This window comes from Pituophis catenifer, unplaced genomic scaffold, assembly GCF_029215685.1.
Source record: "Pituophis catenifer annectens isolate HBS135680 unplaced genomic scaffold, rPitCat1.0.hap2 SCAF_2, whole genome shotgun sequence".
NCBI lineage: Eukaryota > Metazoa > Chordata > Lepidosauria > Squamata > Colubridae > Pituophis > Pituophis catenifer.
This window is the reverse complement of record NW_027256882.1, coordinates 112,360,203-112,385,404: the sequence shown is the minus strand read 5'-3', so window position 1 is coordinate 112,385,404 and position 25,202 is coordinate 112,360,203. Positions and strand designations below refer to the sequence as shown.

The window sequence follows — 25,202 nt, the reverse complement described above, 5'->3', positions numbered from 1 at the left end:
CTATGTTACCAAGTTTAACTACATTATTTTGAGGATGGGAATTGGAAGTATAGTTGCAGAGTTGAGAATGGGAGGATGCATGCAGGCCACAGATGCCCCTATTTTAAAAATTCTGCAATAGGTCTATAGGAGGGTATTGATCATTTAACATGACATGGTTAATAACAGAAATTTAAGTTCTTTTAATATAGAGCAGTACGTAGACTTGACATGAATAACAACTTGTTTTTCTATGGTCAATAATATGAATTCATTTTGTACATAATAAAGGCTCAAAGTGATTAAAGAATTTTATGAGAGAAACAGTATGTTTTAGTTCTATAGAATAAACAAATAGCTCTTAATATTATATATTTGTTTTATATTCTGCTTTTCTACTCGAGCAGATATCCAAGAATGCTAACAAGAAACAAATTTTGCAATCCAGAAAGTTAAAACATATGAAAATTAATAAATTAACTGTTAAAACCTAGCAAAATGTTTAAGTGGATCTTTTAAATGTAGGCCATGAAGCAATATAGAAGACACTCTTTCACACATCAAATAGTTAAGATATTTAAGAGCTTCTTCAGAAGAGCCTGTTCAGCAGATTTTATTGGAAGACAGGATAATCATCAGCTCTTTCAGGACTTTAAAGATTAATGTCAAGAATATGAATAATAGACATCTCTGGAGAGAACTGTGGAATTTTTCTCTTTCTTTGGATCACACTAGATCTAGATATAATCCAATTTTAGTTTGTTAAGAACAGCATAAACTACTTCCAGTTCATCAGTTTTACTTCAGGAAAACTGTTGGACTAAATTGAGATTGGTGTGATCCAGAGGAACAGCAGAGTTCAGAGCTGCCTGAATATTCCATTTAGATTTTATACATATCTGATTAATAATAATAGCTTAAACTGCATTTAGTAAGAAAACAGCAACCAATAAAATCTTTCAATCCAACATCATGTGATCCCTGTACTTTGCAGCATTGTATTAATTACAATTTCTGGGCAGTTTTCAAAAATAGTCATAGTGGAAAAAAAATCAGCGGTCATGATAGGAAGTAACATGGATATCCGCAAAAAAAAAAAAAAAATAAAAAAAAAAATCAAGAGGGACTACAGTTAGTCCAACAACTGTAATTGTGTAAATGCACTCTTGTCATGGTCGGTGAGAATAACCTTGAGAGACGAGAAAAAGGCACAGCCATAACAATGGTCATGAAAAAGATGTCTCAGCCCACAGAAGGAAAGAGAGCAGAAAAGATGTCTCACCCCACAGAAGGAAAGAGGGCACTCTCAGAATGGACTCTCCCTAGGAAATAAAAATAAGAGGGGAGAAGTGCTTTCCAAATTTAAGGTTCTGTTATAACCTTACAGAAAAGGTGATGCTGATACTCTTGATTTGTGTTTCTTGTCTGAAGTACCTTGAAGAGCTGACCATTTGAAATGTTATGATAATAGATATATTAATTAATAGTAAACTTAAGAGTAGATATAAATAATGAATATGGTGGTAAGCTTTAACTGTTACGACACAAAAAAATTGTACCCAGACATCACACTGTTTAATGAATGATGGAATGTTTTGTATTAAAAGAAAATTTAAAAAAATTAAAAAAAGAAAAGAAAAACTGACAGCTCTTCACCTCCAATTCTGCATCCAGTGACAACTAAGGATCAAGGAAGAGTTCTTAGATTGTGGACTTCAAGTGGGAGTGCAATTCCATCCTAAATAGGCTAAATTTTAATCATAGTGTTTCCTGTTTATCAACGTTATCTCTATCTTGTATTAATTTAATTCCAGCTTGTTCTCATCTACCACATTATATGGAATTGGGTGTGCTTCAAGAGTACTTGAAGTTGAATGGTTCTTGGAGTTGAATGGTTAAGAAGCAATGATAGAACTCCATTCAATTTCCAATTAAAACAATCCAGAAACTATTGCCAAAGCCAAAACCTACAAAAGGATAGTCCAGTAACGCCATGTTTTAGGCAAGAATAAGTGTCTCTTGAAATTTGGCATTAGGGTCTGCCCTGATTGATCTGCTAAACCAAGAGAGGCAAGATTTAGATATACTTTGTTTACATTGTGATATTTACAAACCACAGAGAATCCATAATACAAAACATTTGGGACAGTTGAGGGCCATGAAATGGATGGGTTACCTTGCTTGTATTCATGAGGCAAAATTTTGAGAGGAATTTGGAATCTTGAATCTTTCATTTCAAAATGGTAGGAAGCTGCACTATTAGTTGCAGTCATGATGAGAGAGGGCAAAAAAGTCATGTGTTGTTTATCCTTGCTACAGACTATGCCCACCAGTCCTATCCCATGAATACCTTTTCTGTCAGCTAAGTCTCAATAATACATGCCAAATCAGTGCTTTCAATAAAATTCAGTTCTGGATAATAAATGCTTAAGCAACAACAGATATGTGACACTTAAGAGCTGGATATTTTCTTTAGAGGAATCGTCTTCATTGTCACCTTGATATCTTTGGGTAGATGATAATTTGAAAAGAAGCCTCTAGTCCAATACATGTAATAAAATTGGAGTTGTTCCTGTATCTTTTCCTACTACCTATTACTTTGAGTGTGCATGCATCCAAGCCATTTCCCAATCTTAATTTTTCCTGTATATTCATTCATTCATTCATTTATTATATTGCTGCCTAATCACACATAGCGGGTGATAGAACTAGCAGTCTAATTACCCACATTAACAGCTCTGCTCCATCCTAGTTCCAACATAACTTTCACACTGAAGTAACCTTCCTCTACAGCAATATTCCTTTGTAGCATCAGGCTCAGACATCTGCTGGATGAAACTAGACATGATTTTTGCAAGGTGCCCAGAGTGAAAGTAACTGATTTTGTGGGAAGGCTGTTTTCCACAGAAAGGTATTAGACTAGCATATAGACACTCAGCCAGATGTTGAGGTGGACTGGTCCTTTACTTAGGCTGTATCGCCACTTTTAGGGGTGTTAATGATAGCTCCATAAGATAGTGTTCCTTTTCTCATTATCTGATATTGAAAAGCATTCATTTACAAAACATTGAGTCTGTTTATTAACTGGTTTAAATTATTTTCAGGTAATAGGATTGATGCAAACATTTTTGAATTATAGGGCAGATTATTATTGAAATCATACCTGTAATGCTTTTACATTTGACCAATTTTCTTCTTGTTTACAGATGATCAGTAGAATTGAATATGTGCATACAAAGAATTTTATACACAGAGACATTAAACCAGATAACTTTCTAATGGGTATCGGACGTCACTGTAATAAGGTCAGTCTAATACTTTTTTTGCATGAAAAAAGTTATCATAAAATACAGTTTATTGAAAAGTTGTGCTGCTTGAGTTAGCTATTGGTTAATAGTATTCATCAAGAGATGATATTTTCAGTCATATTACTGCACGCAAATCATATGAACTCTGCCTTTGTTCAGACCTTAATTTAGCAAATCGGTATTTTACATAACCTATATTTCTTTGCATACTCAAGTTCCTTCTATATAAATATCCTATTATTCAAAATTAATGAATTAGTAGCACAGCTTGCCATAAACTGGGATTTTGTATTGTTTGCTGTATTTACTAGCATGGTGGATTCTTGACTTCCAGTTATCTAGATTTTAATTGAGTAGAATCAACTTATAAAGAAATATTGGTTTGTAATACTACAGAGCTTTGTTTATGCAACTGCGTTCTGTGCAATCACAAGCCTGTGTAAGTTCAGAATGCAGTTAATGGGTAGGTATAGTTAACATTTGCTTACTGAATTTTAATATTTTATTGGATTTTAAATGGGGGTAGAAGGGGATGATAGAAATTGAGTTGGAAATGCATGTTTTCTTTTGAAACTTGGTTGGAAATATTCTTGGCTAGCTTGCGAGAGTAAACTTTGTGATACTTTACATTGAGCTCGAGCAGACAGGCAGCATTGGCAATGCATTTAAAGCATGCTGTTAAATAGAAATTCTGAAGTTTGGGGAAATGTATGTGAACTGAATATATTGGCAGCAATATTCCCATACAGATTGGTTCTTCATAAGCCATCAGCGTTTACCTTTTCAATATTTTTAGCTACAAAATGTTACCTTTGTTTGCCTGTATGAATGCCAACTTGGAGCCATTACTTGAGAGCAAAATCAAACCAACAACAAACAACCTGTTGAATTCTGCTTTAAAGGCGTTCAGTGAAGCATTAAACAACTTTGGGGAGTTGGGGTGAGAAGAAATTGCAAACGTCAAATTTAAAAGACACTGTCAGTCCTATTTCTATTGAACCTTATCTCTAAATTTCACATTCTTGTTTCTTTAATGCAGTCCTTTAATTTTCTGACAAGAACTGGAAGTATAACTAGAAAAAAATTAAACCAGTCTTGATTTGATATTTCTTCTCTTTTTGGGCCATTTCTCCATATACTTTGATAGTTATAGTGAGCTGGCATTGCAACACTTTGTTTTCTTCTGATGTGGAAATCTGGTCTGAAAAAATGTTGTGCTTTGTTAGGTGACTTTATTAGAGTCACGTTGGATGATGAAAAAAAGAACCACATTTTTCAGTCCTATCAGCCATTTAGATAAAGAGTGACAAGCATTAAATTTTAGATACTCATTCGATGTTACAAATAATCCTATACATAAGATTATAACCCCCTTTGTTTAATCCACACAGAATTTAAAGCTTTAAAAGTGTGAAATCAGCAGTTTCTTTAAACATTAATATGGTTTTCATCCTTTTACCAAAAATACAGATGAATTTTGTATCACATGTCCATTGTACCATGGTATGGTTGGTGAGGCTGTTTTGTTAATCATGTTCCAATAAATTATGTTCATAATAAACTAAAATATAGGCAATAAATTTGGAATGCTGTATTTCTAAAATTTATTTTTAAATGTTATGTGTTAGGAATTGTCTTATTCCTAATATGATCTTCTTTGAGCCTCTCCTACAATAAGCCCTGCATGCTTACGAAAGTGAACTTAAGGTGACTAAATGCCTTCTACCTCTTCCTTACTGAAGATTTATTTCCCACATGTTGTTTGGGGGAAGGGCAGTACATATGTAAAAGCCAAAATTACTTTTTATTAAGCCAAATATTGCCATTGCTATCCCTGTTCAAGGCAGTGTCATTTTAAAGTGGCATGCTCAAATTTATCTTGCCACATCTAAATTTTTTCTGTATCATACGATTCTCCTTTGGAAAACTGTAGTGCTTGGTGGAAGAAGGATGGCATTTGGCTACCCTATTCTTTCTCTAACGCCTCGGTGTTGCCTGTCTGCGCCAGCCATTGTTGCAATGTAAGCAATACTGTTTGATGCACTGCCACCCTCTATTGTTTGTTCAGTGTTTAGAATCTCCAGTGGGGAAGAGGAAAAGAAGCATGACTGTTAGTACTTCTCAGGACCCATCTTTCTCAGGATTAAACCAGGTCTGAAACTGTCTCTATTCCAACCTCAATCCCAACTCATATGCATTTTATTTTATTTCGGAAAACATGTAGATTTGCAAAAAGCACCTTATGTTGGCATTATTCAGACATACTTGGCAAACATGTAACATTACTAAGTGACTGTCATAAGATAAAAGGATCTTCTTTTATCCATGTTAATATGATTAAGGATAATGGCCCAAACTTTGTATTAACCCTTGAAGAGTAGCTCTGTGTTCTGAAATATGACAAGGAGAATATAGAATGTATTGTGAAGAATTAGAGATGCCTGTGAGTGCATGGTCTGTTAATAGGTCTTGATGAGATTTCTCTCCCTCTTCATTAATGCAATCAGTATGTTTGGGAAAAATGCATTTTAGATGGGGAGAATCGAGCTCTATGGACTGAGTTGAAACTTCTGAAGGTCCGCCTCCCTGGTGACCTTCAGTTTTTTCAACTCAGTCTCAGCTATGGACGTAATTTCTTAGCTCCAGAGCTTTAGAATCCTGGATAGTTTTTTTATTATTATTATTTTCCTTTTTTCTTTGCCTTTTCAATTTCTGGCTTGTTTGGATTTATTTTGCTTGCAGCGAGGGAGAGCTCTCCGTGGCCACGGATTTGAGCTGGAGGGTGGCCCCTTTCGGCGCCCCTCACCCTCCCCAATCCCCACAGGTGCTAGACTTGTTTTTGGGGTGCTGCCAGGCTGGGAGTCGCCCCAAACAAAATTTTGATCAAAAATAAATAAAAAAAACTAAAGTAATTGTATCGTATTAAAATTTTACCAAATTTTAGTTAGTGGTTTCTTAGCTCCTTAAACAGCTGTTTATTAAACATTAATTTTATTAAGATACTTTGGGCCCATGAATTTAGAAATGTGGCAGTTGGAATAGTTTTCATTATATGCAGCGTCCTTTTACGCTGTATTGTGGCTCAAATTAAAGTACCTATCTAATTTATAACATTGGAACTTATTCAAACTTCAATATAGCCCCAGGCTGGATTTTAGGATTTTATAATATATCTTTCTGCAGAGAAGGAGAATGTTAGAAGACTGATATCAATTGTTATAGGCTACTTGCAGAAGAATAAGAGATTAACAAGTCAGCTGTTTAAACTGGATTGTTTAATCATGGTTTACATGCACGTTCATCAGTTTGTATTTAACAAAAGTTTTTTGAAAAACTGAACCTGAAGTTAAAAAAAACCTTAAAAAATAAAGTTGGCTGAAGTCCTTTTCTTTATTGTATGGGGGTGAGGTAGAAGGCAGAAGGGTAAACATGGAGACTCATTGAGTTATTAAGAAACATTTGGCTTGATCAGGTCATGCCAGAAATGTTTTAGTATCACATAATAATTGAGCCAGTGTGAAGACTGTGTCCTATGCTAATAAACAAGGAAGTGATACTTCTTGTTCTAAAATTGATTTAGCTAAATGTAAAATAGATATATTTTGTACTATAAATAACAATATCCTTTTTGTGTTAATGTGCTTTATCTTGGAGAATAGAATAGTACATATAAGAGCCCTTATCCCAGTGTAAACAGCAGAAGCACTTTGCCAGATTCAGACTGGAACCATTGAGTTTCCCTTCTCTGTCTATCATTCCAGTTCTGACTGGGTTTCCTTAGTGTGGTTTATTGGGTGGAATAGTATTATATCTAATTTCAAAAGTAATATCCTCACTTGTCAACCAAAGCAATTTAAGAGGGAGTGTTACTTTGTTGCTAGGTAACTTTGCTCCCTAGTATTATTTTCCCTTTAATGAAGCATGGCTTTGGTGTCTTGAGATTGTAAGAATATATTATCATGGAAAAGTTACATGGCAGAGTTATTTCCTTGCCATAATCTATCCAGTGCTTTATAAGAGTGTGGTCTTTCTATACCTTGCATTTGTCCAAATCAGAGATGGGAAAGAGAAAATAGATATCTGAAAATTATATTGTCAACTTCTTTTATAATACTTTTTTAAAAATCATAATGTCTTTCCTGCTTTGTGCTAATAAAGAGAAGGATCTCATAAAATACTAATTGGCCTACTAATATTTCAACTTTATAAGGTTTACTTATTTGAATCAACTAGGTATTCTGTGTTTTGTACTGTTTTCAGGTCATCTATCATGGTTAAGTGTTATCCATCCGCATTCACCTATAACATAAACACAAGAGTTCAGTTAAATTTAAATCAGGAGTCAACAGTATTATGCCTGCGACACACTAGGATAACACTCATTGATCTTCAAAATTAATACTTTTAAGAGCAAAATCTCATGGGATATCCAAATCAGTTTTTGTGCTTGAGAACTCAGTAAATGTTAATCATTTTTTAACTTTTAAGATGTATTTTTAAAAATAAGTTCTATTAGAGAAATGTTGGTGTGTAATGATGCCTGTTGACCCTGCTTTAAATGCTGTCTTTCTTCCTCTCATTGCGTCTAAACTTCTTCACTATGGCAAATTATAAAGGTCCAACAACTATTTTATTTACTTGCTTGTTTATTAAACAAGCTTATAATAAAATGTTCCTTAAAGACACTTGTAACCTGAACATCTGTTAAATTATTGTTTTCAGTTGTTTTCTAAATTTTAGTTTTGTCAATTATTTGGTGCTTTTACTTTAGGAAACACTTTTTCTCCTTTTTTAAAAATCTCTTTTTCTGTATTAGCTTTAGATACTTTGCAAAAAATGTACAGGAATTACTAGGAGTTTTAGTACACTTCCTAAAATGGACTAGACTGAACTCTTAAAAATTGTCTTACTCCATTAGTCTAGTCTTAGTTTTCTACAGAACAAAATAGATATTTTTTTTAATTAGACAACTGATTTATACTTTTAATCTGCAACATCTAACAACTTTCAGTTTATTTATAATTGAACATTTTAGTTAAATTTGATAGTCCTTTAATTAGTAAAATATAAAATTATTCTGTGACACTTTGGTCTTGGATTCACATATTCAGATATTTTTTGATAATATAAAAGAATGCTTCAGTGTAGTAGAAACAAATTATAGCAGTAAGTGGCAGAAAAGCAAAATTACTTGAGAAATTAACTGAAAACAGTTTCATAAAATTGTATATAATAAGAAAATGTTAAAATGTTAACATTTATGTGGCCTAGCTTTATTTAATTATTTATTTTACCATATTTTATTTCTCTCCAGTCCTTACAGTCTCTTTAATGGCATGCCAACATATAGAACATTCATAAAAGAGTAATACAATCCACAATTTTTGCAGTAAAACTCACTTTGAATAATTTTATTTGTTTTTTCCTAATAGATGAGAAATTATAGGTCCATTTTATATTTTATTTTTCAAGTAATAAGTAAGAGTTGTGATTTTGTTTCCCTTGCCTTTAAATTATAATTTAATTTAATTTTGTTGGTCTGAATTATCTATTAGGCATATATTTAAAAGTTCTGATGATATTTCCAAATGCCATCTGGAAATTTGAATCTATTTTATCTATTTTAAAGTTATTCCTTATTGACTTTGGGTTGGCCAAAAAGTATCGGGACAACAGAACAAGGCAACACATACCTTATAGAGAAGACAAAAATCTCACTGGTACAGCTAGATATGCAAGCATTAATGCACATCTTGGCATTGAACAGAGGTAAGTATCCAAGCAATTTCTGTAATTAGATTAGGAACTGTAAAAAGTTAAACTCCAGAAATTTCTGAATTGCTGCTAATGCCCCTTATCAATTATCAGATTAAGAGGCTGAAATTATAGTTTAGTAACTTTGGGAAGACCACACATTTTCTACCAGTGCCATAATATTTGGGAACTTAAATACTTATTTTATGACAAAAAAAGGAAAATTAATTTAAATGTTCTTACAATAGAGCAAATATTGTGTAGCTTATAGACACCAAAATATCCATGACAGATACATTTTTATACATGTTGCCTTAACAAATAAAGTCATTTGATATAACTAGTTAACAGCAGAGTGGATAGCCAACATAAAACCATCCTTATATGGTTCCTACAAAATGCCAATGTTAAATAAAAGTGGAAAAACTTTGCATCACAAATAGCATATGTTCTCAAAGTTAAAATTATTTCTTAAAAGACTTAAAATTTAAGATTTCTTTGTTCTTATCCTCTGGAGAGATTGCTGTTTTTAAAATAATTTATTTTTTATGTATATGGTATTAATTTATATCTAATAAGATTCTCAGCTCTGAAATACAGTACTTCAGGTGAAGTTAACTTTTTCTTTAACAGACCAAGAGTTTTCATACACATTTCATAATTTGTGAATCAATACCTTTTCCTTCATTCTGGTGATAGTTTGTAATTTTTAAATTGTGTTCAACTTCTTCTAACATAGTACTTTTGGACTTAGCATGTTTTCTGATGCCTTTGTTGGCGTTATAGTGTCAGTCATCAAGCATAAAAATTGGATTATTTCTGGAATCAGTATTTTTATCATAAATTTTCAAAATTCATATGGTTAAATTTAGCTTTTGAATATTTTCAATTATATTTTATGTAGAATAAGAATCAGAATTGTTCATAACAGTTTTGCTGTTATGTGCTTTCCTATTATGCCTACCCAATTTTCATGCTTTCATGATCTCACTGTTGTACTATTATCAAGATAGATATGGGGCTGAATGGAGCTCTTGTAGCTTGTTTTACACACAGTTGTTGACCAAAGTAGAAAATGATTGGAAAATAAGGGAAAACAATTTCAGCAATCATTGAAGTCTAAAGTTAATAGTTATTTTTGCATAAAATATATATATTATAAAAAATTGCTTGATTATTATTTTATTCTAGGGAAGCGAGGGAACAGTGGTCAGGAAAGGGTTAACTGCTCCTAATCCGGCAGGATCGAGTCAGGAAGTTGATAACACTCCAAGATAAACCAAAATTTAGAAGTTAGCATTTGATAAGGAGAAAAATAGCAAAATAGAAAATTGGATATGCCAGGAAAACTGGTATGCAGTTTTCTGTAATAGTTAAGCAATTTGCTAAAATTTGAAGTGTATTGCTACCATGTTTCCCTGAAAATAAGACCCTGTCTTATATTTTTTTTGAACCCTGAAATAAGCATTTGACCTTATTGCCATGTGCTCAAAAGCCCAATTGGTCTTATTATCAGGGGATGTCTTATTTTGGGGGAAACAGGGTATACCATCTTTAAGAAAAACAAGAATTAGAAGGAATAAGATATGCATCATTTTACAGTTCTCCAAATAAATTTGGTAAATCTTATTTATTACTGTTGCATATTAGTGTGTTGCACATTTTACTGACAGTTCATTTTCATTACTTGTTGCGACCTGAGAAGTGATGCTATGCAATTTATGAGTAAGCACATAAAACTTTTTTCCTCAGTCGTCGTGATGATATGGAGTCATTAGGATATGTATTGATGTACTTTAACAGAACCAGCCTGCCGTGGCAAGGATTAAAGGTATGTTAAAAACTTCATACAGAGTTGTAAAAGACCATACTAAAATATTGGATGAAGAAGCACAATATTGTTTATTTGTAATTCAGATACTATGGAATAGATAGAATCTCTGGCATGATATGGCACCCTACACATAGGTATAAACTGAGTATGGTCTAGGCTGCTTCTTTATTTGCTTATTTCTGACAAATACCTTAGAAAATGCTCAGAGAAAGACATTAGGGGTGAGATAGCCTTAAAGGGCAATGTGCAGTTTGAATATTGATTTGGAGAAGTTCTGGAAAAGTGTGCCCTGTCCAGAGAACTTTGGTTATCCTCAGGCCTTGCTCAAAGTACTGCAGCCTTTCCATCTTCAAGATGGTGTATTATGATTTAAAAAATGAGAGATATGCATGCACAGACACACATTCATTGAGATAATGTACAAGTATGTGTGAGAGAGATAGAAATCTGTTGGTACTTTCTCAAGAGATTATATAATTCATATGATGATTTTGAGTATATTGATGGTAGTAAGCAATTTGTGCTGGCAGTGTTAAACTATCAGGTGCAATCTAATACCAAGAGCATTATGAGATATCTATATTTACTCATAATCTGACTATATAGGAAAAATACTAGAAACAGCCATATAATCCTATCATGAACTAATTAAGTTGGAGTAAAGCATGTAATAAAAGATTTTTATTCCTTTTCCAGTGAATTCTGAAACTTGGTAATTTCCTTTAGATCTATGATGATAAAAAAATACTGTATTTTTCACTCCATAAGATGTACTCCTCCTCCCCCCAAAGTGGGTGGAAACTGCTGATCCTTTGGTGAATAGCAGTGGGCTATGACAGGGTAGTCCTTTTACAGTGCTGAACTCTGCCTCTTCTGTCTTTGTCATTGCCCATCTCTTCTGTCTCTTTTCCGCAATGCAGGAGTCAATAGGCAGAGCTGGCATATGAGAGGACACCTATCTGTGTCCTCTCAGGCTCCGCCTGATATATTTTTCTCTTGTTTTCCTTCTCTAAACCTAGGTGCGTTTTATGGTGCAAAAAATAGGGTAGTATTGTTCCATTTATATCAGGGATGTCAAACTCAAGGGCCGGATCCAGCCCATGGGGTGTTTAGATTTGGCCCGTGGGGCAGCCCTGGAAACAGTGAAGGACAGCCTGCCAGCAAAAATGGAGCTCAAGAGGACTGCATATTGTCCACCCGAGCTCCGTTTTCGGCTGCAACAGCCTCCTGCAACCCTCTGCCAGCAAAAACAGAGCTTGGGAGAGTCGCATGTGGCCCTCCTGAGCTCCATTTTCACTGGCAGAACGCTTGGGCCGCCACAGGCACCCCCAACATGAGTGATGTCGAGCTGGCCACGCCCACCCTGGCCACTCTCCCCCCCCCAGGTCAAACAACCCTGAAACGGCCCTAAATGAAATCAAGTTGATTTATATATATACATATTTTCTGCAGGCTGCAACAAAGAAGCAGAAATATGAAAAGATTAGTGAAAAGAAGATGTCTACTCCTGTTGAAGTTTTGTGTAAGGTACAAACTGTTTTTAAAATTTTAATTCTCTGATAATGAATCATATTTTCTTTTGTAAATAAGCCAATAATTTTGGAAGGTAAAATTAATATTATATAGATGTTTAACTGCATGTATTAGTGGAACTGTCTTTACAGTAGTTATAATTGATCTATCTTTAATTTTAGTGTCACTTTTTCTTTTGTCCGTTACTTACCATTTTCTAAAAAATAATAATATAGAACTGAATTTCTGAGTATAAAAATTGTGGGGATTCTGCCTCCAACTCTTGCGTTGATTTCTTCTGTTTACAGGGATTTCCTGCAGAATTTGCAATGTACCTGAACTACTGCCGTGGCCTGCGCTTTGAAGAAGCTCCTGATTATATGTATCTGAGGCAGCTATTCCGTATCCTTTTCAGGTTGGTCTTGTAGGATACTTCTTGAATATTCAAATAGAACAGTTTTAACAACAATGGTTGTTCACATGGTTAGCTTGGCTAGATAACATTCTTATCATTCTAGAAGTTTGGCTGAAAATATAAAAATACGTAAAAGAAATTTGGATATACTAGAAATAGACTTCATTGGGAAGAGATCCTTTCCTGATACTGTATCAAAATGATTTTCTGTCTGGATAGCCTACCTCTTATTCTGCTGTGATGTCTGTTTCATGATTGGCTATATTGGTATATGTCAGCCATTTTGGAACTAAGCAAGCTATACTCTGCAACAACCATTTTTAGGAAGTATTTTCTTTGGTCTACAAAGGTTGGTTATATCATAATTTAGTCAATTCAACATAAACTACACTTGAAATTAGTACTGTGCTGTAACTGTTAGTGAATCTATTTTTTTTTTTGCAGTGCTGAATTTGCTCAAAATTAATGTTGACTGCAGAGGAGGTTAAAGTGACTGATTAAGATCGCAATAGTCATACGTGGTCATTTGCAGAATTGCAGAAGTTTATCCGTGGACTTAGTGCAGGGTTCAACTCAAAAAAAGAGAAATGGGGATGACGATTGGTATTTCCCTTTCCCCTATTAACCAGTTGGAAGGGCTTTATAGACTTTATGCATGGGACTCTTTCCACTTGAGCCAAAGCTGTACTTTTTTAGAAGTACAGAGGACCTTGAAAGTTGCTGCAAGCAGATTTTAATTATTAACCACCACCCTGCCTCATGTTCATTGTTTTACAAAATGCTACATTTTGAATGCCAGTTAAACCTGCTTATGCAACAGCAATTCAAGTATTATATCTCTGTGATGGTTTTCTTACTTTTTAAATTGTACCCTCTGTAGGACCCTGAATCATCAATACGACTACACATTTGACTGGACAATGTTAAAGCAGAAAGCCGCACAGCAGGCAGCCTCTTCCAGTGGGCAGGGGCAGCAAACCCAAACCCCCACAGGCAAGCAAACTGACAAATCCAAGAATAACATGAAAGGTTAGTAGCCAAGAACCAAGTGACGTTACAGACCAAAAATGATAAACACTAATTTGGATCCTGTTGGTAATACGGGTTAGCTCAAGGAGGTCATTAAAAACACTTATTTGGCTATTTAGTATTTAAAAAACGGACGTCCTTGGAAAATTTGACTACTAACTTTAAACCAAGTGTCCTTGTTTTCATATCATTTCTTTGGGTATGTTGGGTCATTTTAACCACTGCATCTTCTACTCCCTCATTAACCCCTCTTCAAAATAAGCTGGCTTGGTGTTGGGAACATAGTATGAACCAAAATCCTGGACCTAACATTTTAAGGAAGAAATGTTCTATTACTTTTTGTATTGGGCCGGTATAGATGTGGCTTTGGTATGGGTTTCTTTGGAGGGAAAAAAACCCAAGAAGTAAACGTTTTCTTTGAATATATTCCTCCTCCCCACCCCGGTAAATGACATCAATTTTACTACAGACAATCTTAGGAGGCAGCATGTACATTATTATATAAATAAGTAAAATTAGGGTACTTTTTTTAAAAAAAATTAGGACATAGATAGCTTCAGCATGATGATACTCTATATTCTCTGAATAGCATAGCTAACAATGCTACAGGGAGACGAATTCCCATGTTCATGCACAAACATATCAAATCTTTCTCACCCCTCTCCCTCAGTAAAAGACAAGAAAGGCAGTGATCAGAGGATTTCGGAGGGTGGGTTGAATTTAGGCAGAATCTATCAAATATATATGTATATATAAGGGATAGGGAAGAGAAACAAAGTAAACAAATTCAACTGAAATTACTTCTAGGTTCCTGGGGGATCTGTTTCTAATTTTAATTATAGATTTATTTGAGATTTATTGACAAAATAATAAAAGAAGCAACTTTCTATAGCAGCAGGCAGTAAATGGATCACATTTGGGAATATGTTAATTATGTTTCTATATCTGTAAATAAGATGGGCACGCACACAAAATGCAAACAGTGTAACAAAGAAATGCAAGCCCTGAGTATCCAAATGAAACGCCACGAGGCTTGGTTCTCTTTGAAGATAACTGGAAAGCAAAACGAGTCAAGTCTGCATATGCAAGATCTTCAGGTCAGTAAATACTGTTGTCGTAATTTTTCAAAATTGGGACTGTTTACTTTTCTCTGTTTTGAGGTTGGTTTAAATTTTTGAATTGTGTATAAATAAAACCAATCAGTACTTCCATTTTTATTTAATTGAAATAAAAATATGCACATTCCTTTTATACAGTAAGTACACATTATTAGTGCATATAACAAAGAATATGATTTAAAAGACCACAGTACTAATGATGCTTTTTTTTTTATTTAGGAGAATCTATACAGGACTCTGATAACTGACTGCACATACCATTTTCAATCATAACATCAGTGCCTACCATTTTAGAATTACCTGATTAAAAATGTTTCAATTACATCAAATATGTCAGAAAAAATATTTGAAAAAAGAAAAGCTGGAAAAAGAAGAATAAAATTCTGCTATCCACAAATAGGCAGAGATAAATTTATGATAACAGATTACAGCAAGAGGTAATTGATGAAAACAGTGTCTCTTTATGCAGCAAAGTACGGATGAGAACACATCGTTGATACAATATAGTCTCTGCCAGGATGCAGCCCATTAGAGCAAAACAAAGATCATAAGGAAATTATTGGATAAAACGTATAAGAAGAAAATAGAAAAGTGCAAATCTAGAAGGAACCACTATTGGTTGAACTATGTGACCATATTCACAATAATCCAGTTGTGTATGTTTTTGAATCAACAGAAAAAGAGGATTGTTTCCTTACTTAAATTATTGAGGCATAAATGTATATATTATTGGATGCTAGCAAGAATTCCAAACTGTAAAAATGTTTTTATTAAAAGGTTAATATGCATTTTTGTCATAATGATACGAAGATATCAGGATGAGAAGAGATAAAGAAATCAAGAAGACCAAAACCAATAAAATACCACTTTGTGGAATATCCTTCAAGCTGCTTTTTGGAATATCCTTCAACTGTTCCAGAAGTAAGGATAATAATGCTGAAATCTGCAAAACATCTGCTATACAATTACAATCTGGCAACAGCTATTCTGAAAGCAAGAGGACTTGATTCTACCACAAGCCGTTCAGTAATTCTAATTAGTAAATATTGAAGTATACAAAAGTAGAGATTGAAAAATTGTATCCAGTTTTTTAAAAAGATGGGGCTAAAGCAAACCTACAAACATATGCAGTCTCCCTTGGGCCTATTCCCATAGCTCTTTGAACTAAGTGCAAGGAAATTATTGTTTCATTTTGGCTGTTTTGTCGAAGTGTGAAAGGAATTGACAAAGATTTTAAATTAAATTTTCCAAAGGCAGAGTTAAATGCAGACATTGACATGACGTATTTCCAGCTCATTTTCTTGTCATTATTTTCAGTATTCAATATAGGAGAAATATTTTTAACAAAGAATTGTTTATGACAGGGATAGCCAGCAATAACCCATCAAAATGGCTGTAAAGCACTGAAGCGGTATATAAGTCTAAGTGCTATTGCTATTGCTAAAATATACCAATTATAATTAATTTCATACCTAGTCAGATCTATTTAAGAAACATTTTTTCTTTAAAAAATTTAAAAGCAATACTCCTGCATTCGATTTCAGACTACTGAAATGATAATCCAGTTATCTAACAACAGTATCCTCTTTCTCTGAACTTTTAAAGAAAAGTCTTTTCTTTCTTTGCATTCATTTTAAATTCAGAAGTAATTTGGGATTTGAAAAGAGGAAATTGTTTTTTTTTCCAGTTTACGAATCAGAGTATTTTCACTTGGTTGAAATTCCTGTTCTACTTGTTTAAAGCAGCATTTTATGTGTATAATTAACTGTTCAGAGATACGTTACTTAAATAATGTCTGAATTTATTGAAAATCAGGCTAAAACAAGTTAATATCACCTAAATTGTAAATAGTAGTGGTAGTAGATATTTTCCTAGTAACTATGCCAAAAAATCCTCTCAAATGGCACAAATTTGAAAGAAACATCTATCTTGTAGGAATAGGGAACGAGAGGGCTTAATTGGATAGAGGTGAAGAGAAGGAAGAAAGGTATTTCCACCAGTGGAGTTGCAAATGGAAGGATTATATTGGAGAAGAAGGAAAAGGGCTGGAGTTGGAGACTTAATTGAGATTGTATTAGGCAGGAGAAAATGTTACATAAAACAAATAGTACAATATTTATATCTTGGGGAAGGAGGTGATGGTAGAAAGGGTAAAAGTGCATGTAGTCCTTGACTTACAGCCACAATTGAGCTTGGAATTTCGGTCATAAATCGCTGCAGTCATTTAAGCAAGGCACCCATGTGTTTGCCTTGCTCTGAGCTCTTGTCATTGCGGTTCTGCCTCAGCATGCAGGAAGCCCAGTTCCCCCTGCATGCAGAAACTTGCCACAAGACTAGAAGCATCAATCGGCTAGGCCCAGCAGAATGCGGACCCTTCTCCCTGTACCACCACTTCTGGGTCCACTTTTCAGATGTTTCATTGGGGTTTTTGGTTGGTTGGTTGGCTTTTTGTTTTAGTGAACAGAATGTCAGTAATACACCAGAAAATATGGTGCTCCAGTAGATCATCTTGCTTGATATCTATATGTTAAAAGAAAAGACAAATTATATTTCTTATTCTATAATGTTATGCATACAGTTAGACTTCTGTTATGGAAGAGGCACGAAGACTATAGAAAAACCCCATTGGAATTTTGAATTAGGGCAGATTAATACGACAATATAAAGGAATTCTGATAATGGGAATAATAAGAGTTATATTAAACGCTTTTTAAATACAAAACATTAATTTACAATTGCTACTTCAGTGGGTAAGTCAGACTTTTTGCTCATTTAGAAATTGTTCATCCAAGCATGAGAAATCAGATGGGAGATGAAAAAGGCTGTTTGTACACTATATGAATAAGAATTGCTAACTAAAAATGTTGGAACAACACTAATACTATAATCCACTTGAAATCGTTTTCTTTTTTTTTTTAATTTGATTTATATGCCGCCCTTCTCCGGAGACTCAGGGCGGCTTACAATGCGTTAAGCAATAGCCTTCATACTTTTGTATATTTATACAAAGTCAGCTTATTTCCCCCACAAACTGGGTCCTCAATTTACCTACCTTAGAAACGATGGAAGGCTGAGTCAACCTTGAGCCTGGTGAGATTCGAACTTACAGTAATTGCAGACAGCTGGTGTTAATCATAATACTATCACTCTACTGAGCCACCAGGCCCTAATTTAAAAGCCTTAATTTTCTTTACAGTATCTCTTCATATGGTATGGTACAGGTAGTCCTCAAGTTAGGACCACAACTGAGCCCAAAATTTCTGTTGCTAACCGAGACAATTGTTAAGTGAATTTTGCCCCATTTTACGACCTTTCTTGCAACAGTTAACAACCCATAGTTGTTAAGTTAGTAACATAGTTGTTAAGTGAATCTGGCTTCCCTCTTGACTTTGCTTTTCAGAAGGTCACAAAAAGTGATAACATGATATCAGGAAACTACAGCCATCATGAGTCAGTTGCCAAGCATCTGAATTTTGATCATGTGACCGTGGAAATGCTATAACGGCTGTAAGTGTGAAAAACGGTCAGAAGCCACTTTTTTCAGTGGTTGTAACTTCAGTCACTGAATGAATTGTTGTAAGTCGAGGACTACCTGTACTTGATTGGATGCAGATTTACCTATTAAATAAACAACATATCCAGAAAAACTCCAAAGGCTGAATTCTGATAACTACTTCAAAGCAAGTTAATTTTAGTTGCCAGTCTGCAAAACGTCACTCTTTTTTACAGGACTGCACTCAGATGGAAATTGATATGCACATAGTAGCTAGAATAATCAAAATGTTAAGTTTATTCTGATTTGAATATTTTGTAAGGCATGAGTCGTAGCATTATGATTGTGTATACCTTTCCAGACTTGTGCATTCTGTACTGCTTTGCAACTTTGCTTTAAACACCTGGACTATTTATTTGCTATAAGGAATGGTTTCATCACCCTTTATTGAACCTTAATAATTGTTCTGACCACAGTATTATTTTCTCTAAAATACCAGTGCAATGGGTACTGAATGTACTAGATGCAGCCTCATGTATAATTTTGGAGGAGGATGTAGTTGATTTTTTATTGTTCTAGTATTTATTTTGGCTCAGACAATGTAACTGTCTGAGTGGGCAAGATGGTCATGGAAACATCCATACCTGATTTTCCAAACAAATTATTTTTTATTTTATTTTTTTGCTAGGACATTGGTATCCTAGATACAGTGCTTATGTTTATTTTTTTCTATCGGTGATAACCAGCTTAAGTTATTGGAGAGCGTCTAACTCAAATCTGGAAAAGATAGAATTTAATAAAGGATGTAACCTACATTTGAATTGTATTTTACAAGTACGATCAAGAGTGGAAAGTGAGTCAGTATTGTTGCAGCATGTTCGAACTGCCCTTAAATGTGTTTATGGGTTGAGAATCCTGGACTGGTATGAAGTCTCTAGTTCAAATACTTCTCATTCAATGTGGTTGGATGGGTGAAGTGTTTAAAAATTTGCTCTGAGGCCACTTGTGATTTTTTATTTCTTTTTTTCATACTTTCCCTACTTTTTTAAGGTATGAGACCCCCAGAGTCTACCTATAAATTGTACAGGTAAAAAATCCTCCAATTATAAAGAGGATTCTACTTTTATTCTACTGATAAAAATACCATTTTTAGAGACCTAGACTCAATGGAAAAAGACAGTCAAGTATCTTATTTCTGCATGAGTTTGGGGGAAAAATGAGCTCACTTCTTTTCTTTTTCAAAGCCTTCACAGTGTTGATATGTATCATAAAGCAGAACATTCTTTAGAATCATTCTTAAAAGTATCATCTAACATTTCTTTATTAAACACTTTCTGCTAGGCAGGTCAATATTCAGTTTAACAGACATAGCAAAGAAGATATGTCATTTTTAATTGAATGTTAGTGTTACATAGAAAAGGATAACTCTACAGTTTTGAATAGATGGAAAAAGTTGTAATGTATTTTCCAGATACATTCGTCCAAGACAGCATTGTAGAGTGGAAGATATAGATATAATGACTTGCTCCTATAATTCCAGTGAATGGTCAGAAGATATTTTCATCCTGTCTGGTACTTTAGCCATTGAGATTGCAGCTCTTTAACAAAAGATAGTACAAGCATTTTACACCATACTCTGGAAGCAAAAGTAACCATTTTTTCCATGTAATTTTCTTAATTTATCCTAGCTTTCCATTTCTTTCTTGCATTATTCATGCTTTTAAGATTTCTCCCTCAATAGTAGAAATGAAAGATTTCCTGTAATATCACAGCAGTGCAGTTCAGTGTTGATTGGAGGCTTTTGGGTGGAAAGTAACAAACTGTACACTTGCAGAGAATGTAGTTACTAGATGTCAACTGTTTTTAGGCAGTTTTCATCTACATATTACTCTTGGCAGTCTTAACAGAATAGATTTTTTGAATGACTACATTCTTTTTTAGAAATTTGAAACAATTATACATTTGGTTAATTTTAGGTTCATTTGTTTGATACAGTAACTTGAACCATGTAACAGTAACTTTCTTGTAATTTTTAAGCAACAGCATTAAATGGCAATAGGATTTGTTTCAATTATTTTTAAGGCTGTTATTTTGGAACTAATTAAGCAGGTGAAGTAACTCATCTCAGTTATATATAACTTGAAATGTAATTGGATCATGTACTAGATGAAGAATTGTGTTCCAGTAAAATGGGTTGTTATTCGAACAGGCTAGAACTTCTGTAAGTAACAAAATTGTCATGCTTATCAATCTTCTTTCTAGGAATAGCTGGATAATGCTGTAGATCTCCTATATGTGCCATTTTGGAATGACAAGATCTATGCTTTTACAATTTCGGATATATAGAAGATGTATTTCCATGTACAGACTGTATATTGAAAATAAACATACATACAAACAAACACCCTATGGGGCAACTTTGTACTGTTATCTGTGAATCTTAGTGCCTGTCTTATACTATCAACTTACATATATTTGATTTTGGACTGTAAATGTTAATTTCATGAGGGCAACTTCAGATGAACTAATATGCAGTGTAAACTGGTTTAGTTTATCACTTTTCTGCTGTACATTATCTATATAGTGTATCTGAAGTAGTTTATAAAAAGATATCCCCTTTAGTTAAATATATTAGGAGTATGATTCTCTTCTGTACACATAGAAGACATGTGAAAAGTCTGTTTTTAAATATTTAAACCATGACTTGATCAACTTGTGATTCAGTATTTGAAACTGGCAATATGCAAAATTGTTTAAGTATACTTAATTAATTCAAAAGGATCCTCAACTAAAAATAATTAATGATTGGCAGCCTAAGCATAATTGATCTTCCATGGAATTTGATACGGCTGCCAAATTAAAATTGTTGACCTGTCAAAAAAGCTGGTGGCTGGGTGCGGTTTTCTCTGAAAAGTAGGGTTCTTGCATGTTTTTCTCTTGGTGCATAAATGGGACACTCAACCTTGGGGCACTGATGTCAGTAACTGAATAAAGCATTTATCAAGTGGAAGGTCAGTCTAATTTCGAATGGAATAGATTTCTTTCCTATTGAAATCATAATCTCTTTTAAGATTTTCCACTCGGTTGGTTGGCTCTTTCCAAATATCAAAGTGTTTTGTTTGTTTTCCAGGTTTTTGAGCATGAAGAAGAGAACAGATGAGGCAGAGCTGAATGGAGCAGGATGTATCACCTCCCAAATCCTAGAAATCTTAGTTCATAAATACACATACCAGTGGTTGTGGGCAACCATCTACTTGATGTAAAGAACTTGCTTTCAGTATAAACTGGCTCTGGGCAGCACCATTGATGCTGCATCTCGAGTTGTAGCAGCTGTAATTGTGAATATTACTGAGATAGTTGAACATGGTGTCCAGTTTTCTATTGCATTTTTTCAAGTGGAAAAATTAACCGAGTGGTTGACACACAAGTGGTGGAGAGAATTGTGCATATGCCAATTTTTGTAACCTTTTTACTTTGAACTACACTGCTTATGAGATCTCATTATTTTGGAAGAATGGCATGAACAAGTCTTCAGAACAGTTGCGATAATTGTAAATGCTCACAATTGTGCACTCCTTCTGGGTATTCCTCCCTGGTTCTGAAAGTTGTACACTTAAAACATTCATAAAATTGCTGGTAACTTGAGTGATGTAACAAGCCAGCTATTGTGGTAGTAACCAAAGATTCCAGTTTTAAGCATATGAAAGACTCTGCCTGCTTACCTGTGCATAGAAATAACAGCATCTAAAGTGAAGACTTAAGAGAAATTTAGCGACTACTAGATTATCTTTAGGACTTTGCATTAACTCTATAATGTTATTGGTATAAAAGGAGAAACAGCATATTTGTCACAAATTTAGTTAACATCCTCCAATTGAAACTATGTAAAAGTTGCTTAGATAAATGTAATCACTGTAAACATCTAGAAGATCTGGGATTTTGTTTTTATTTTGAAATGGGAGCATTTTTGTTTACAAGTTCATTAAAAACTAAACTGTTCCTATTAGGAATCTTTTTTTAATTTGCCTTGATAATTTGCAAACTAAATTAGACACCACCTTTTTTTAAAATGGCAGTTACAATACCGTTTGTTAAAGCAACAGTCCTGTTTCTTAAATCATTTTAGATCTAGTGTTGTAACACTTCCTCACTTTTGTTTTTAAATAAATTTTGTATTTGTTTTCCTGATGGGGAGGGGCACTCTTGCATTTTTATAATCTGTTGCATTGATACCCAGTCTGCTGTAACAAGAGATCAGATGAAAATAAAGGAATCTTTTCAGACCCATTGCAACAGCTTAAAAATCCTGCCATAACTCTGCATTGGCTAGACTGTTTATTTTTTGCAGATTTAAAATGAAAGGGTATGAAGGGTATTAAAAAGGAAGAACTTTCTTTCAAGTTCTTGTGACACAAATATGACAGGTTTACTCTTGGTCTCAGGCAGCCTCTCACATTGGTTACTGGTTACTGCCTTAGGCTATCTTTTCACTCCAACCCAGCTGAAAAATATTCTTACTGCTGGTGATTCATATAACAGTGTAACTTATTCCTTTATAGCATGTCAGAATAAATTTTAAAAGTTGTCTGAAAATGCTGCCAGATGCCTATTGTGTACATGGTTTTTTTATGACTTGCACACCTCTTCTGTGTTTATCAGATAATGTCCCAGTTCATATTTCAATATGAGACATTGAAGCTCCCTTAAACAACTCCTTTTCCACAAAGTGAATACTTATATTTTATACTATTGTCATTTGAGCATGGATACTTGGAGGACATCATTAAGATATAGAGTGTGCAAATTTTTGGATATGCTTTGTGCAGTTTTGCTCAGGTGGGTTTTTTTTTTCTTGAAAACAAAGTTAGAAATTTCCCCAAAATCATTCAGGTTTTATAATTCTTATGAATGTAAGTTTCATTTTCTTTAACAATTGAAATGATGGCGAAGGATGGAAATAATACGTTGCTTATATATGTAGTTCAATCCTGCTAATGGAAGATGAGGTACATGTAAATATATCCAGCTATATAAAAGCAGAACTTCACATTTTTATAGTAGCTAAGTTCCTTTCAGGGAGAATATACTTAGTTTATTAAGATGCTGTATAAACATTTCATTGTCAATACAGTATGAAATAGCAAAATGCACACAAAACTAGACAAAATGCTTCCTGCTTGTGGATTTTGCACTGATGAATTCCTAACTTGAAAATGATCAGATGGATTAGTAGTTTGATATTAAGGAACTTTTATATTGACCAAAACAATCGTTGCAAAAGAATGAGGAGGAGGGGCAAAGAGTTATCTAGCTGAAAAAAAGTGCTGATTTTTTGGCAGGCTATTTCTTAGTCATTCCTTCTCAATATCAGGATTAATAACTAGACTGATGATAATAGTTAATTAAAAGTTAATATTTGAAAGGGACGGCTGATTTAATTGGCTCAATGTAGCTTTGCTTTTTTTCCTTTTACTGAATATACTGAACAGTTAAATGTGCTAATAAAACTTGATTCAGAGAGCTAATGCTGGTTCTCTAATTGTTATCAAGTGGCTACAGTAGTTGTCTTTAATCATGACCGGTAAATACTGAATGTACAGATTAACATTCAAAATAATGGTTGGGTTTTAGTTACAGATTACATACTACAAATGGACAGAGTACATTTTTCATGCAGCAGAATTTCTCTTTGCTCTCCCCTGCATCTCATGGGATCCCCTGGTCTCTAGAAAAATGTATTAGTATTCCAGATTGAATTTAGAGGGGTATGTTTGGTCAATGCAAGATTAACTCATATTTCTCATGTCAAGAACTATTACTAGAACTCCAATGAGTTGGATTAGGCCTTGGGCCATAGAACATAGTGAAAAATAATCATAGGACAAGGAAACTAAAATCCTTGTGAGAATCCCAATATTGGATATAAATCCTGGATTAAAGTATCAGATAAGTGAAATGTCCAGTTTCAAGACTCTCAAAACACAAGAGATTGTGCAGCACATACATGTCAAGAGAAAAAAAAAGAGTATCAACAGAAAACTTATTTTTCTTTCTTTTGTATAACTCTCTTAATTGACTATCTGTCGATCAACTTCTCATGGAAGTTTCATGTTTTTGTGGGGGGGGGGGTTGAGGATTATTTATTTATTTATTTATTTATAAAATTTATTACCCACTCATGTTACCACTCGGTAATTCTGGGCAGCTAAAAATCATAATTTCCAAAATTATGATTACAAAGATATAACTATCTCTTTACAAAGAGCAAAATTTGACTTGAATGTAACATGCATGCAAAATAATTATTGGTCTGGAGAATCATTGAAAGTGGGAGAGTAAAACTATTATAATTCATTCAGGCTTTTTTAAAAGGTGAAAATGACTACCATTCTATCTGAAAGAAGTGTTACACACAACCCATTCTATAACTGCTTTTGCTGAAATTGGAGAGAAAGTTTTAAATAAAAACCTCACATCCCAGATTCACTACTGTTACTGTACTACTACTACTACTACTACTACTACTTATTTACTAATGTATCATTCTAGTAAAAATCATAAGAATGTTTAACCTTTAGTGGATTGTAGCAAAGCTACATTTGACCAATGTTACAAAATGTTGGACTCTGATTTCTTTGCAGTAGTGCTTGAAATTTCAACATCCACTGCTGAGGAAGTTGACTCTTGAAAAGGTAAGTAGCAATGCCATAGCAAGAAGTTGCTTGCAGAACAGCTGCACAAATTACTTTGGAAGGATTTG

General features: G+C 33.9%; 1 protein-coding gene across 4 annotated transcripts in view; it reads left to right on the top strand.

Annotated features, from left to right (window-relative positions):
• CSNK1A1 (casein kinase 1 alpha 1) overlaps positions 1 to 22,630 on the top strand; it is a 38,266-nt gene extending 15,636 nt beyond the window's left edge. Inside the window, exons 4-11 of one of the 4 annotated variants that reach the window (XM_070937368.1) lie at positions 3,186 to 3,284; positions 5,356 to 5,439; positions 8,917 to 9,056; positions 10,794 to 10,872; positions 12,328 to 12,402; positions 12,696 to 12,802; positions 13,683 to 13,795; positions 21,573 to 22,630. In XM_070937368.1, the coding sequence (XP_070793469.1) occupies positions 3,186 to 3,284; positions 5,356 to 5,439; positions 8,917 to 9,056; positions 10,794 to 10,872; positions 12,328 to 12,402; positions 12,696 to 12,802; positions 13,683 to 13,795; positions 21,573 to 21,580 (705 nt within the window). In that variant the 3' untranslated portion in view covers positions 21,581 to 22,630. Of the gene's footprint in view, positions 1 to 3,185; positions 3,285 to 5,355; positions 5,440 to 8,916; positions 9,057 to 10,793; positions 10,873 to 12,327; positions 12,403 to 12,695; positions 12,803 to 13,682; positions 13,837 to 21,572 lie in introns of those variants that run through there. The other 3 variants (XM_070937366.1, XM_070937369.1, XM_070937367.1) reach the window with 3 other exon arrangements.
• Positions 22,631 to 25,202: the final 2,572 nt, after the last annotated feature.